The 13,801-nt window shown below is 36.2% G+C and overlaps 1 protein-coding gene across 11 annotated transcripts in view; it reads right to left on the reverse strand.

The window, feature by feature from the left end:
- The window catches only part of ATF2 (activating transcription factor 2), a 49,158-nt gene that overhangs the window by 8,052 nt on the left and 27,305 nt on the right, over positions 1-13,801 (reverse strand). For all 11 annotated transcript variants that reach the window (XM_030277516.4, XM_030277509.4, XM_072932271.1 and 8 more), the window contains 3 exons: positions 8,867-9,016; positions 6,842-7,048; positions 1,131-1,236 (listed from right to left, as the gene is read on the reverse strand). In XM_030277516.4, the coding sequence (XP_030133376.1) occupies positions 1,131-1,236; positions 6,842-7,048; positions 8,867-9,016 (463 nt within the window). The remainder of the gene's footprint in view (positions 1-1,130; positions 1,237-6,841; positions 7,049-8,866; positions 9,017-13,801) is intronic.

Raw genomic sequence — 13,801 nt, forward strand, 5'->3', positions numbered from 1 at the left:
TCCAAATATATATGGCAATACAGAGCTGCTAAATCTCCTGAATCTTTTAAATTAAAAAATATTGCCCATTCTGATGAAATTGCTTACAATGACTACAAGTAAAGATGGTGGCTATTAAGTTTTATCGCAAGCACCTGAGGATCTGTTTGCATGCAGTACAAAATGTTCCTTTATTCTCCTGAATTACTGACACTGGCAAATTAAAATGAAGTGGCTACATATGGCAGAAACAATCTTCACATTTACAAATATCTTGAAATATCACTAAATCATAAAAACGAAAGCTGTGGGTTATATATTATGAATGTTGCCTAATGCATTCCCAGCTCAGTTATTTGTAACAAATTTGTGTACAATGGACAAAATTGGCCATTTATTCTACAGCAGCAGCAGCTGGTTCTGGCACTGTGTATCACAGCCAAAAAGGAAGCTACAAGTCAGGAAAGCATAATTAACCTTTAAAATGCTGGAAGGATGAAAAGTAAATAGTACTTAAAATAAAAATAAGGATTAGAAAATATTGGTATTGATGGTGTTAGTATTCCCCTCAATACCAGAACTTTAAAAATACCCTCTATATAGAAAAGCAGCCACTTATTGTGGCTACAAAAACAATCTAGAAGACATTGTACAGTAGGCGCCATGAACCTGCATCTGATTATTTTAATGGCTCGGCTGATCCTGAATGCTATGGTAAATGAGGACAGCTGTTATAGTACCTCTATTGAAATCTCATTACAATGAAGGAAAAAGACCCACAAGGACCTTTCACTGTATTAGGCTATGATAAAGTATAAAAAATGGTTTATCTTGTGCTCTTAATACTTTAATTATATTTTCCAAAGCAGGTGTAGTAACTGATAGTCCTTAAATGCTAATTATCATATGCATTCATTAAACAAACATAAACCTTTCAATGTTATGCAACAATTCAATTTTAACTTAAACATATTTTTAATTATTATGTAATATTTCCTGTCTTCCAATAACTTCAAGATTATAAAAAAAGATCTTTAATATAATATATGTAATATTAGAACTGCACTTCTCAATTTTAATGCTCATTCAGTTCATTTTGGCAGTATTTCACTGATGCAGCCTCAGGCTATAGGTAATGGAACATTACTCACTATGATAGCCAGATTTCTTCTGCATGGCAGTTACAGGGCAATCTTTATGAGCCAGAAGAAGCTGTTTCAGCTGTGCCACTTCATTTCTCAGCAGGGTGACTTCATTCTAAAGGAAAAGAAAGTTATGCACTTTACCAGGCTCAAACAACACATGTTTTGAAGGTAAGCATTAAGTTTTATAGGATTTTCAGTTGTTCATTTAGGGGTAGCTGAAATACAAGAAGTTTCAATTTGGTATATATTGCAAATATGTATATATTTATTTTATCTTAAAAAATGCAAATATTTGCTGAAACTTGGCTAGCTTTGTAACATTTACTGGGAAATGCTTGGGTTTTTTTTAAAAATACAACATATGTTTTCCAGTTTGCAGACTACATATAGTCTCAATCACATGATCCAGCTACTGTCAAGACTCTTCTGGAAGGTTTTGTGATGAATTCTAATCAGAGTAAACCTACATTTAGCTCCACATATTTTAACAGATGTTACAGCTAACACTAAAAAAAGGGAAAAACAGAAAAGAAAATCCAAAAAGCCAATGCAGAATAATTTTTTTAGTGACTCTATTTATACTTGGACTTCAAATAAGAAAATCTCACATACTGGAAAACAATTTAGCAAACATTGGTTGACCTCCAGACTGATTTTTGTTTTGGCAGCCATGCATAAACATGGTCTCTGAAGGAATCATTGATAATAATGACAAAATCCGGAGATGTCGGCTTGTGTTGCTAAAGCACAGCACAATCCAAGAGACAGCACCTGCACAATCCAGCACCTGGATTCATTTCCAGACTCTGCCCTTCCACTGTTGGGTGACCTTGAGCAAGGTCATTTCACTGCTTTGTGCTTCACCTTCCCCACTTGTAAGCTGGAGAACTGCAATACTCACCTTCCCTGGAAAGCAGCTTGGTGACTAGAGATGAGGAGTGCTACGTAACTGCATTGAATGTGACAATCCAAATTAAGAATGGTATGGCATTTTGATAGACCCATTTTCACTTTGTAGAGTAGAATAATATTTATGAATCAAATTATCTGTAATGCTTTGTGATCCCTGCATCTGGACACAGTATGTGTTTTTCATGGGTTATTTTATTTTGAATATAAATCTTTTCCATTAACACTTGAAGTTACTTCAAGTATAAGAACCTTTGCATTTTATTTTAATATACCACACATGTGACATAATTATTTAGTAAATGCTTATGTTTATGCATTTAGAATCAAGTTAAAGAAAAAAAAAAACAACAGAGGAAAACTAGATTGCATCTGAAATAACTGGAAAAATAAACTACAAGTAAGTCAACCTATTTACTCGCAAGTAAGAAATAAGGCAATGCAGCCAGAGATGAGATGAATTACAGGTTAAAGGATTCCAAAAGAAAACAATTTTTCCAGAACAGAACTTACTAGGTTTAACTACAGTAAGTAACTAAAATATCAGACTGTTCAAAGAAAAGCTCCTCTTTTGTGTTCTCTCTCTCCATTTAGAAGACAACAAATTTCAAGCTTTATACCTGCAAAATCCTCTTAAGGTCTCCTTTTCTATTCAGTCCTTTTATGTGTAGCATACCCTTTAGAAACTTTTTATTAAAAGCAAAAACTGGAAGATGCCAAAAAATCTGACTTCACAGACATTTGTAATGAAAGAAAAATGTGACTGCAAACAAAAAGGTTTGGAATGATAGAAACCCAACCAAAAGCCCCACAAATTCTCTACCAGGTGGCGTCACATGTCCTGAAACCTCAGGCTGTTAAGAAAGCAAAGGACTACTGACTGCCTCCAGCTCTGTCTGCCCTTAGTTCACCATGTTAGTTACTGAGGAGCCACAAATCTTGATAGCACATAGGCAGCTACACAGAACTGACATAGATTGGGTAGAAAAAACCACATTGATTTAGTTTTGAGACACCTGATAACCTACGGAAGCAACAGTGTCCAAGACTATGAAATATAGTTCTGTTAGTTCAAAGGAACTATGGCAACCAGGAAAAGGTTTGCAGAAATTTTCTATTATGTCTCCCACATTTTAAGGAAGAATTTTATATACAAACAGCACATATAAATATGAAATTGCTGTTCATCTGTGGAAGTAAAATTATATGTTTATGAAAAAATGTTATAATACAGTTTATAGCTCAATGTCAGCTGTATTAAAAATATTAAGACTACTGCTAGCATAAATACAAAAAGCATATACATTATCTTGCATTAAAGCAAGCTTGAAAAACATGGATCAGCATTCCTATAAAAGAGACTGCGGTTATTTCTAGAATAACGGTAGCTGTATATTCCATAACAACACTTGTGCCAACAGTACCACATACAATGCACACACTACTCATGACACTAGAACAGAGTTCTGTCTGCTAGACACATGGATGGGGAATGTCACAGAAAGGCAATCTATGGTTGCCATTTACATAATGCCAGTAAGAACCACTTCTACCTGGTAAAGGCTGCTGTTTAAAACCCATTCTTATACATATTGCAGTTAATTATCTCGCTTGTGACAACAGCAAGTCCTTCCATCTCATTCAAAACATGTGAATGTGCGGTGGTCATTTAATATGTGGTTAACATGCTGAAAACAGGCTACCAAGAAACATGAAATAAACACTTTTAACAGGTGGCACGAACAAAGATTATTTCGGATTTTCACACTGGAAAGTTCTCCTCATTAGTGAGACAGAACCAAGTGCAGGCATCAACAATTCTTTAAACAAATATGTCATACCTCACATACTGTTGAGAAGAATTTGTGTGTCCTCGCATTTCAAAATGTGCTAGCATGAAAAAGCAGGTTTCTGGAGGAAAGCACATTGATTTGTGCCTGCACTCCATCTTTCAAAATATGCCTTCCCTTCTGCATTCTTATGAAGGGAGGACACAGTGTATGACACATTCTTCTGTATCTGCCTATTCCTCCCTGCATCCAAAATGCAGACGTATTATAAATAGTGGGACCATGGGACCACATAAGCCCTTGCTTAGCATCATGTGGGACAGCATTTGTGATATGTTATTACTCAAAGTATCATCATATGCAGGTGAATGTGACTTCTGGGAATAGGGGATTGTCTGTGGCTGAGTTAAACAGCATTCTTCCCGTTTCCTTTTTGGGCAACTTCCTCTATGGGAAAGGATCTTTATTTATAGGCATAATTTCATAATTTAGCTTTTCTAAACAGCTTCTGCAGCACCAGTACAAACCATCACTCAACTGCTGCTCACTGAAAACCCACTGTGACCTCATGAGGAAGACAGGCCATTCTTCTAAAACTTCACCCTCTAAGATTATTAAAGCAACAGGGACCTAATACAGAACATATAATGCACTTTGGCACCTGATGCTGTAATATGGCTCAGTTGTCACTGTGAGGATTGTCAATACCTTCTTATACCCTGCAGGACTGTGCAAGGCACAATAGCCACACAAGGTGGGGAATAAAATTTAAGATCAATAAACAAGTCAACAATTAATAGAAAATACAGTTATCAAGAATCAAAACAGTAAATAAACTTCAAAATGCTGGAAGCATGAAAAAGCTTACATAGCAGAGCCTATAATAAAGACAGCCTACCTAACCTATATATGTTACTGGTGATGTAATAGAGGGAAATTTTCCCTTGAGCAAATATTTGAAAAATAATGCTTAAAAATGAAGTTACCTTCAAACATTTCAAAGAACTTAACAGAAGTTAATATACAGAAAAAATAAATACATCAACCAAGTAAACTCTTCAAAATTCATATGTACTGTTAGTGAGCTTACAAACCTTCACACTGACATTGGAATCTCTGACACAGACATTACAAGAAAGCCAGTAACAGCATTGAAAAGAGTCAGAATTGTTACATGAAGCAATGCAATGCAGGCATTTTGGTATGAACCTGCTTTTGGAAATGTGACATCCTGGTAACTTCAGCTGAGCAGGCCACTTACACACTAAACCAAATACGAACTACTAACCCAAACACAGTCTATAAAGCTGCATTAAGGCAAAACTCTATACTTATTAAGTTTTCTATTAAATATAAAGTAAGTAATCATGGGTCATTACTGCCCACTCTGCTGATCAGCTGTGTTAGCCTGTCAAGTTATTATTATGGAAATATAGGATTGATGTTTTCACATAAAGTACAGTGTAATTATTTCTCTGATATCCAATTTTCTTTTCAAGTTATTCTGCTCTTTACAGTTAACAATTTTGCTTTTGGTAGACTGCAAGAAAATCTTTCTCGAATTCACTATTACTGAATTAACACTTGGAAACCTTTTGTTTATGGCACTTACATGATTATTTTGTTATAAAACATATATATAAAACTATATATGAAAAGTTCACATGATACCAAATATTAACTAAAAAACTGAACTATGGCTGATTTTTTTCATACTCCTTCACTCCTTTCTTTGATTATTTAAGTTACAGTGCTACATATAATTATGTAATTAATGGACTTAATTGAGGACTGTGCATTAAACAAGTATGTCTAAAGACTGCAAACAGGTATGAGAAGAATACGTATTTGCAAGAAATTAAAGTAGTGCATGTACATAGTGTCATGATTCTTGGAACAGGAAACCACGGTGTGTGCTTAGGTAGGAATCTTTTACATTTCAGGGTCTGGGATGCTGAGCATTTTTAAGGACATGAACATGAAGATGACTGATACACTGTAATTTTGATTATATGATAAAAAATAACGTCAACATGTCCTACTTTCATGTTGATAAAATTGTGATGTTTTCTATACCAAACAGCATGAGAGGTGAGTTTTCATAGGAAGATGATGACCTGTGGATTTGACTCAGAAAACAGCTCTGATGAAGAAAAACAACTGACACTTTAACATACCAAAATAAGCCTCACTGCATTTTCTAAATGAATGCTTCCTAGTTTTTCCTTTCAGCAACTTTCAAAAGGAAGCTTTTAGATTTTTTATTTTGAAAACAATAATTTATGCCAATTTTTTATGTGTTGCTGGAAAACATCAGGAAATTATGCTTTAACATTTAATAGTAGTTTAAACAAAAGGGTCATAGATTGTTCTACAGGGGAAAAATACATTCACATGATGACTTTCTGAGATTAGATAGGTGGAAAAGTGACCTGCAATATACACTGGCCCTACCCTCTTACAGCACACTTCATCTCTCTAGGATTTAGGTGGTGCTGCTAAAAATTTGCAATGCCAATGCTGTACCCATTCTGAGGACAAAAGAGGCCCTCAGTATCCACTGATGTCAACCTGGCACCTTTCACGAGCATTACATTCCCTCTAAAGGAAAAAAAGTGACATTAAAAAGAACCAAAGGAAATAAGCCCAAAACTTCCTCAAATAACCCAGGCCATGATACAAACTAAGAGCAAGATGTGTTCAAGGTAAGACTATTACTTTGCTCATAACTGTTTATTCCAACATGACATCTTAGTTTAGCATCATAGTCTGAAAGCTACTTCAAATAGAATAAAGGATAGATCCTTAAACTTACACATCTTGAAATATGAGTGTGCTCTTACGCTCTAATTTTACTGCTATATGCAACTAGTTCTGAATTTTAAGCCTGAGCTGAGCCACCAGTTATAAAACCATTTATATTTCAGATGCCATGCAGAGTTTTAGGGTCCACTGATCAAGGATCACTGTGTAAGAACAAAAAAACTTATTAATTTTTCCTTGAAATACAAAGTATACCTGTAACTGGCCATTGAGTGAGCTCAGGTCCTCAGCTTTTTTCTCCAACGACTGCACCCAGACTTTCCGTTTCTGCCGGCACCTGGAAGCAGCAGCCCGGTTTCTCTCCAAGAACTTTCTCCTTTTCTCATCAGGGTCTTCATTGGCAGCTCTCCTTCGCCGACCGCCTGTATTTGGTGTTTGTGGCGTAGGCTGAGCTGGTGATGCCTGAAAACAGCCATGACTTAACCCACAGCTCTGGTATAAACAGCCATCACATCTTGAGAAAAGCATTCAGGGCATTTCTAAATACATTCAGGTTACATGGTTTTTTTTGAAAGCTCTGCCCATTTAACTCTACAGCGATGCTTTTAGATCTTTTACCCATACTTACACTCCTGATCATCTTACATCAACATATTGCATCCAAAATAGCTTTCAAGCTACATTTAGTAGGAAATGAATTTTCTATTTTTGATTCTTCCCACACACCTAGTCACAACTGAAAAATGACACAATAGCTTATGCCCACTATGCAGAAGCTGTCTGACAAATGCTGGCAGTGCTGAGACATCCTGATCTCTGGATCTCCAGATCGCAATTTCCTACTCACTGATGTGTTCCCCACCACCGAGTAACAATTTCCCTTAATCTACCCCCATGATACATGACAATATCAAAATACTTCAATACTTTAAATTACACATACTAATTTCACAGTTGTATACAGACCCTAGACAAAGATTCAATGAAATATAGTCACAATATAACGGGTCTTAAAGTCCTTTAAAGAGATAAGATAGAAAGAATGTAACTGTCCACACGACATTCACAGGTGCATCTCCACATTCAGTCTTGCACAGCCAGAAAGTTTTATTTTTAAAAACCCCAAACATGTACCAGCTGGCATATAAATTTGGCATTAATTCTAAATAGCTAAGAATAAAAAACCCCTGGGACTTCAAATCAGTGTTTTAAGAATGAAACACTTGCTATTTTTGATTAATACTAATTGTAAAATAACTCTAAGACAATCAAACAGCAATTTTCATCTTGAAAATTCTGCTATGTGATATTTCAAAAATATTCTTTATAAAAATCACAAGGCAGTATGGGGGAATAGCAGCTTTAAGAAAGAGATCCTTTTATGATGGGTCACTTTTTTCCCCTCTTCTGTTCCAAACATATTTATTTTGACACATTATTTGATTTTACTGGCCAGTGTAAGAATCTGAGGCTTTCACTGCAGATTTAAGTCCTGTTGATTCTGGGCCAGGTGTGTAGCTTTTATAAAATTAATATTACACCAAAAATTCTGAGAATAACTCTTTGAGATTTCTATAATAATTTTGAAAACACATTCCAGAAGGTTTTTAGAAATAGAACAGCTGCAATCCTCCAGGATTCATCAGGAAGTGTATCCTTCCTCCAGCAGCATGCCCACTTCCAGTCTGACTTTGCCTTTTACTCCCATTTTCTGATCTATCGTCCCAAAAGGACAACAAATCACACCTAAAACCAGAGCCCCCCTTCAGAGCCTGAGATGATGAAGTACCCTTAATGGCACAGCTTCCTGTGGCAGCCCCGAAAAGATCCTTCAAGCAAACTAACATAAGCATGATAACAAAGTAACATAAGCATGCAATAAAAAAATTTTAAGCACAGTTACAATATAAAATATAATAAACATAAAACAGATGCAACAGAAACACAAAATAAAAGCACTTATTTTTTCAAATATATATATTGACCAGCTGTAAAAATTTCAGCTACCACAGAATCTCCTATCAATGAACTTCAGAAATCAGGACTTAGTTCTAAATTTGAGTAGATAGATACTACCTGATTTTGAAATCATCATCTTGAATAATAGATTTTAGAAACATTTAAGAACATGTAAAATGTTTACAGGTCTTTCTGCTATAGAGCTATTGACTAAAAGAGGAGTCTGTTAATCTCTATTTTACAAACCAAGAGTATAGAAAAATATATGTATTTGCAAAATAAAAGGAGGAGGTAGAAGGCACATGTCCACTCCTGTCATACCGGTGTTTCAGTTGTTGAAGTTGCAGGCTGTTGTAGTGACTGTGGTCGTGGTTCCTCTGACTGAGTCCTAACCAACCCAGTTGCATGTCCCTTGGCAGTATCTCCATTTGTTACCTGAGGATGCTGCTGGGTCAAGGCTGCTTTCAATCTCTGAAAGCAGAAAATAAAGAAGAAAAAGAAAAATATTCTATGATGCCAGTTTGAATGATTAATCATTTTACTTTAAATGATTAATCAGTTACTTTTAATTTGCAAACAGGAACTCCAACTCTTAAACACGTGTTTCTTTTTACAGGCTTTCAACACTGACCTAGGCATATACCTAAAAACAGGGGGTAAATTTCTGCAATCATGACAATAACAATGAGGTTTACATAAGATCCCAGAAAGGGAAGGATGATAAACTGTATGGAGAAGTAAGCAGAAAGTCTCATCTGTAGTGAATTGCACCCACAAACAGATGAGTGGAAGGCCATAAACAGCCACTGAAACTGGTACTACCAGAAGAGTAACGATGACACGTGAAGGAAAATAGGCAACTACCAGAACACAAACATCATTCCACTTTAAAATTTCTGGTGTTCCCTATCTCTATTCATTTTTAAATAGCTTGTTATGCCTCTGCTAATTCATGGTCTTTACAAATACTCACCTCTGCAATCCTTCCTATGAGTAATTAGAAAAAAGCCAAGATCTTTGCTGAAACACCTTAATGATGTACAAAATACTAAGAAGCTTCAGGTTATACATAAAGATTATTTATGTAGAAATACGCAAGATAACTACTACGGCATGCTACTTTGCAGTAAAAAACTGCAAAAAAGGTTTGATGTTATTCCTTTATTGTAAACAGCACTATGAAGAACAGTAATGCACAAGTTCAGCTGTATATAATATGCCCAAGAGTTACTGACAACCTGATGGATGATTTTTGAGCATTTTACCAACTGCCTGTTGAAAAATACTTGATTCAACTTTTGGTGAAACCTATTAAAACTGAAATAGAATACATTCTACTTAAAACTATTTCTTAACCTTAAGTGACAAAGCGTCCAATTTCAGCAGATACCACTGCTTTTAATTCCAGATCTTTTCTTAAAATTCCATGAATACTGCACAATTTATCATTAATTTTTCTGGTTTTACTGAAGAATTTACCTTAGAGAAATGGTGTTGGAGAATGTTTTTCTATCGAACACTGGATTTCTTAAGAATCCAATACAAGTTTAAGAGACGATTACTGACTTAAACATGCAAGTTTATGGAAATTCTGATACCTCATAACATCGTATTTTGAAATATGAACCAAGTGTTGCCTGCATACTAACATTAATAGAATCTCTTAAGAATACTAGAAAGAGCCAGCATTTGGCCAGCTCTGAATAGACAGAAAACTTTGCACCTATTTATGTAGATATTCGCTATAAACTGTAGTATCCAATGTCTCCCAACAATTAAGTCACTGAAATACACTAACAGCTCTCTCCTGCCTTCCAAAGTGACAGGTTTTCCTGGATCCTGTGCTACAATTAAAACAACAGATTGCAGATTACCTCTGTCAAAGCTGCAAAATCTTTTCAGGTCTGAAGTATGGCAAGTTACCATCAACCACATGGATTTGGTAGCATAACCAGCACCAGCAGGTATCCTAACTGAGGGCTACAAAGAGAACCAAGAAACTCCAACGCTCCTCTACTGGCCTGCTATTAAGGAATCTTCAGCCAGTGACTTCTGTAATAAATCTATTCTGTAGAGATTGCTCTGGATTGAATTAGCAGCACACTACACCAGATAGGAACCATTCAAGTGCACGTGAAAATTAGGAGTTAATCCCAACAGCTAACTGAGCTGTTCCTCACTTCATTTATTGTATCAACTTCCTAAGTTTCCCAGAATGAAGAAGATACTTCAGAAAATTACACAAACAAAATTTACTGCAGTTTCCAGTGCTCAACTTTAACAACAAAAATTTAGGATAGCTGCAAGTATTAGGGCAGGATAACAAAAATTTTTTAATATAATATGTCCATAATTTTTAGGATATGTACAGCATTCTGAAAGCCCTTAGATAGTTAACACTTTAACTAAGCTCAAGAATTAACTTGTACCTTCCTAATTCTCCTTGGAAAAACAAGCTAACAAAAACATTTCAGTTCCTGTCTCCAGCAGGCCTTAGCGTTTTCTACATGTCTAACTAAAATTACTAAAACCAAACTCTATTATCTACCTTCAACAACTGTAAAGTTGATGATTCCTCTCTCTCTTTAAATAATCTTGGTGTAAAACCTTCGTAAAATCTTGTACGACCTTCTAAACAACCCCTACCAGGACTACGAGGTAAACATATCACATCCAAGTCAGTTTTTAAAATAGTATTTTTTTTAAGAAACTAGCAAGTATTTAATACCAATATGACAAAAACCCTTCTGTATGTTATAAATGTAAGATATTTTGATTTTTTGCATTTTCATTTATGACTTGAATAACTTTAGAAGTATTTCTTTTATCACAACTTGCTGTTCGGCAGCATGTGAAAAATTTTCATCAGTCCTAATCCAAGACAGCAGTGAAAGTACACATCAGTTAAATGGTACCTTTCTTCTATTTCAAGATGTCATACTAGGAGAGATTTCTAAGTTATAATCTCAAAAATATTGAGTTTGCATGGCAAGGTTTGGCTCCCATGAGCAGCTGCCAGAAGCTCCCTCCTGGTCCCCCAGAGCCCAGGGCAGCTGGCTCCAGGACAGAGCTCCGAGGAGAGTTTGTGGGAGTCAGGCCTGTTCAGCCTTGAGAAGAGGTGACTGAGAGGGGCCCTCAGCAGTGCCCAGGAGAATCTGAAGGCAGGGTCCCAAGAGACTGGAGCCCGGCTCTGCTCAACAGGACAAAGGCAATGGCAGGAACTGAAGCACAGGAAGTTCCACCCGAACATGAGCGAGAACTTTGTGACTGTGCAGGTGAGGGGCACTGGAACAGACTGTCCAGAGAGGATGTGAGGCTTCCCTCACTGGAGATAGCCAAGAACCCTCTGGTTGCAATCCTGTGTCATCTGCTCTGGGATGGCCCTGCTGGAACAGGGTGTTGAACCAGATGACCACTGTGGTCCCTTCCAACTTGGCCCATACTGTAATTCTGTGAAGAGTAAGAGGAGCCCTCTCCAAGCAGAGGAAGGAGCAGCAGAAATGTCTGAGGAACTGACCACAGCCACCATTCCCCTTTCCCCATGGCTACTGAGGGGCAGGAGGTAGAGAAGAGTAAGGTCCAGGAAGAAAGAGGGGAAGGTGTTTTTAAGTTTTGGGTGTATTACCCTACTCAGATGTGACTAGTAATAAACAAAACTGATTTAGTCAAGATGAGTCTGTTTTGCCCATGATGGTAACTGATGACTTTGCACTGGGACATGCAAACAAAGTTGGACTTTACTTACCATAATGCCAACATTTAAACACTGTATCCTGTAAATTCATAAGTAAACAAATGCCTTTTGAGAATTACATTGTTAAATGTAACATACTATGAAAACAGGAATAGGAAATAATTAGATTTAATTTCATACAAAGTTTGAAAGTTGAAATTAAAGTAGTAAGGATTAAATTATCCACAAATGCAGACACATTGTGAAAATCTGAGGAATATTTGAAGATTTTCACAAGGCAATTTCCAGTTTGTGTGTTTAATAAGTTTCATATTTTAAAAGGTAATGTTGGAATAAAATACTATATGGGTGTTGTGCTTCTTGTGAGTAGGGAGACAGTTATCCCAAATTCAATGAGAATCTCATATTTAACAATCAAGAATACAGAAACATATATTAGAATAAATGTATATAAACATTTTTTTGTGAGAAAACTTGATGACAACTGAGGTTTTTTGATATGATTTGGTTATAGGCAAACTAACCAGATAGGTTAATAGCTTTTAAAATCTTCATTAGCAAGGTTTTATCATTTGTGTATATCCTTGAAAACAAATCCTCACCACATCTGTCAAAATTTGGTAGGACTAGATCATTCCATCAAGAGCTCACAGAAACAAGATAATATACTCCAGAAACAATTTGTGAAAAACTCAGATCCATATTTCATATCTGCCACAAAAGCTCATCAGAGTAATAACCCTTCTTCTCCTGGGTGTTATCCTACCATCTGCTCCTCTATTACTTATCTTTATTTTGCAACTAATTAACAGCATAATCTTCTAAATTCAGCAAGTTAATTATCATTATTGTGGTCTTTGCAGCATCATCAGTCCTTATGAAGTCTTGTCTCTCCACCCCCAGAGAACACATGAAAATGAAGTAGGTTGTGAGAGGGTCTGTTTCTTTAGAGCAGGCTCATTAGGTGTTTGCTGATTAGCTCGGCATGCAGAGAGACAGGTCAGAAGAATTCTGCTGAACACAAGGTCCCATGCCGGGCTCCAGCAAGCTAATGTTGGTTTCTGAACATTTGCCAAGCTGCCCTCTGTCATTTCTCAGTAGAAACCTCCTGCAAAAAGTCTACTGGTTGCATACTGAGTGCAAGGTATTTTTCAGACTGTGACAAAAAGTTTTACATGGGAAGGAGGAGACGGAGGGAAACATTCCATATATAAAGCAATTTGGAAATTCTTCAGAAACTTCTGCAATCCACACTGAAGAGTCTGAATGCTAAGTTTGGACCCACAAGCTGCACACTCAAAAAGGATGTTTTACAGCTGCAACTCAAGGCTCATGCTCCATACACAGAAAACATACAATTACAGATCTTCTCATAAGAACATCAGAAGCAATTCTACAGTTATTTAGAATCATGCATCCTTATTTTAGTGAGGAAGTTTTTTGGAGTTTTTTTAAAAGACAGTTATTGCATCTACTTCTAAGCCTCCCTAAAATACTACGCAACTGATATACATGTGATTTTACCTAAGTATGTGAAAGCTAAGTTTCTTTAGCACACTGAC

This window comes from Taeniopygia guttata, chromosome 7 (genome assembly GCF_048771995.1).
Source record: "Taeniopygia guttata chromosome 7, bTaeGut7.mat, whole genome shotgun sequence".
NCBI classification, from domain to species: Eukaryota; Metazoa; Chordata; class Aves; order Passeriformes; family Estrildidae; genus Taeniopygia; species Taeniopygia guttata.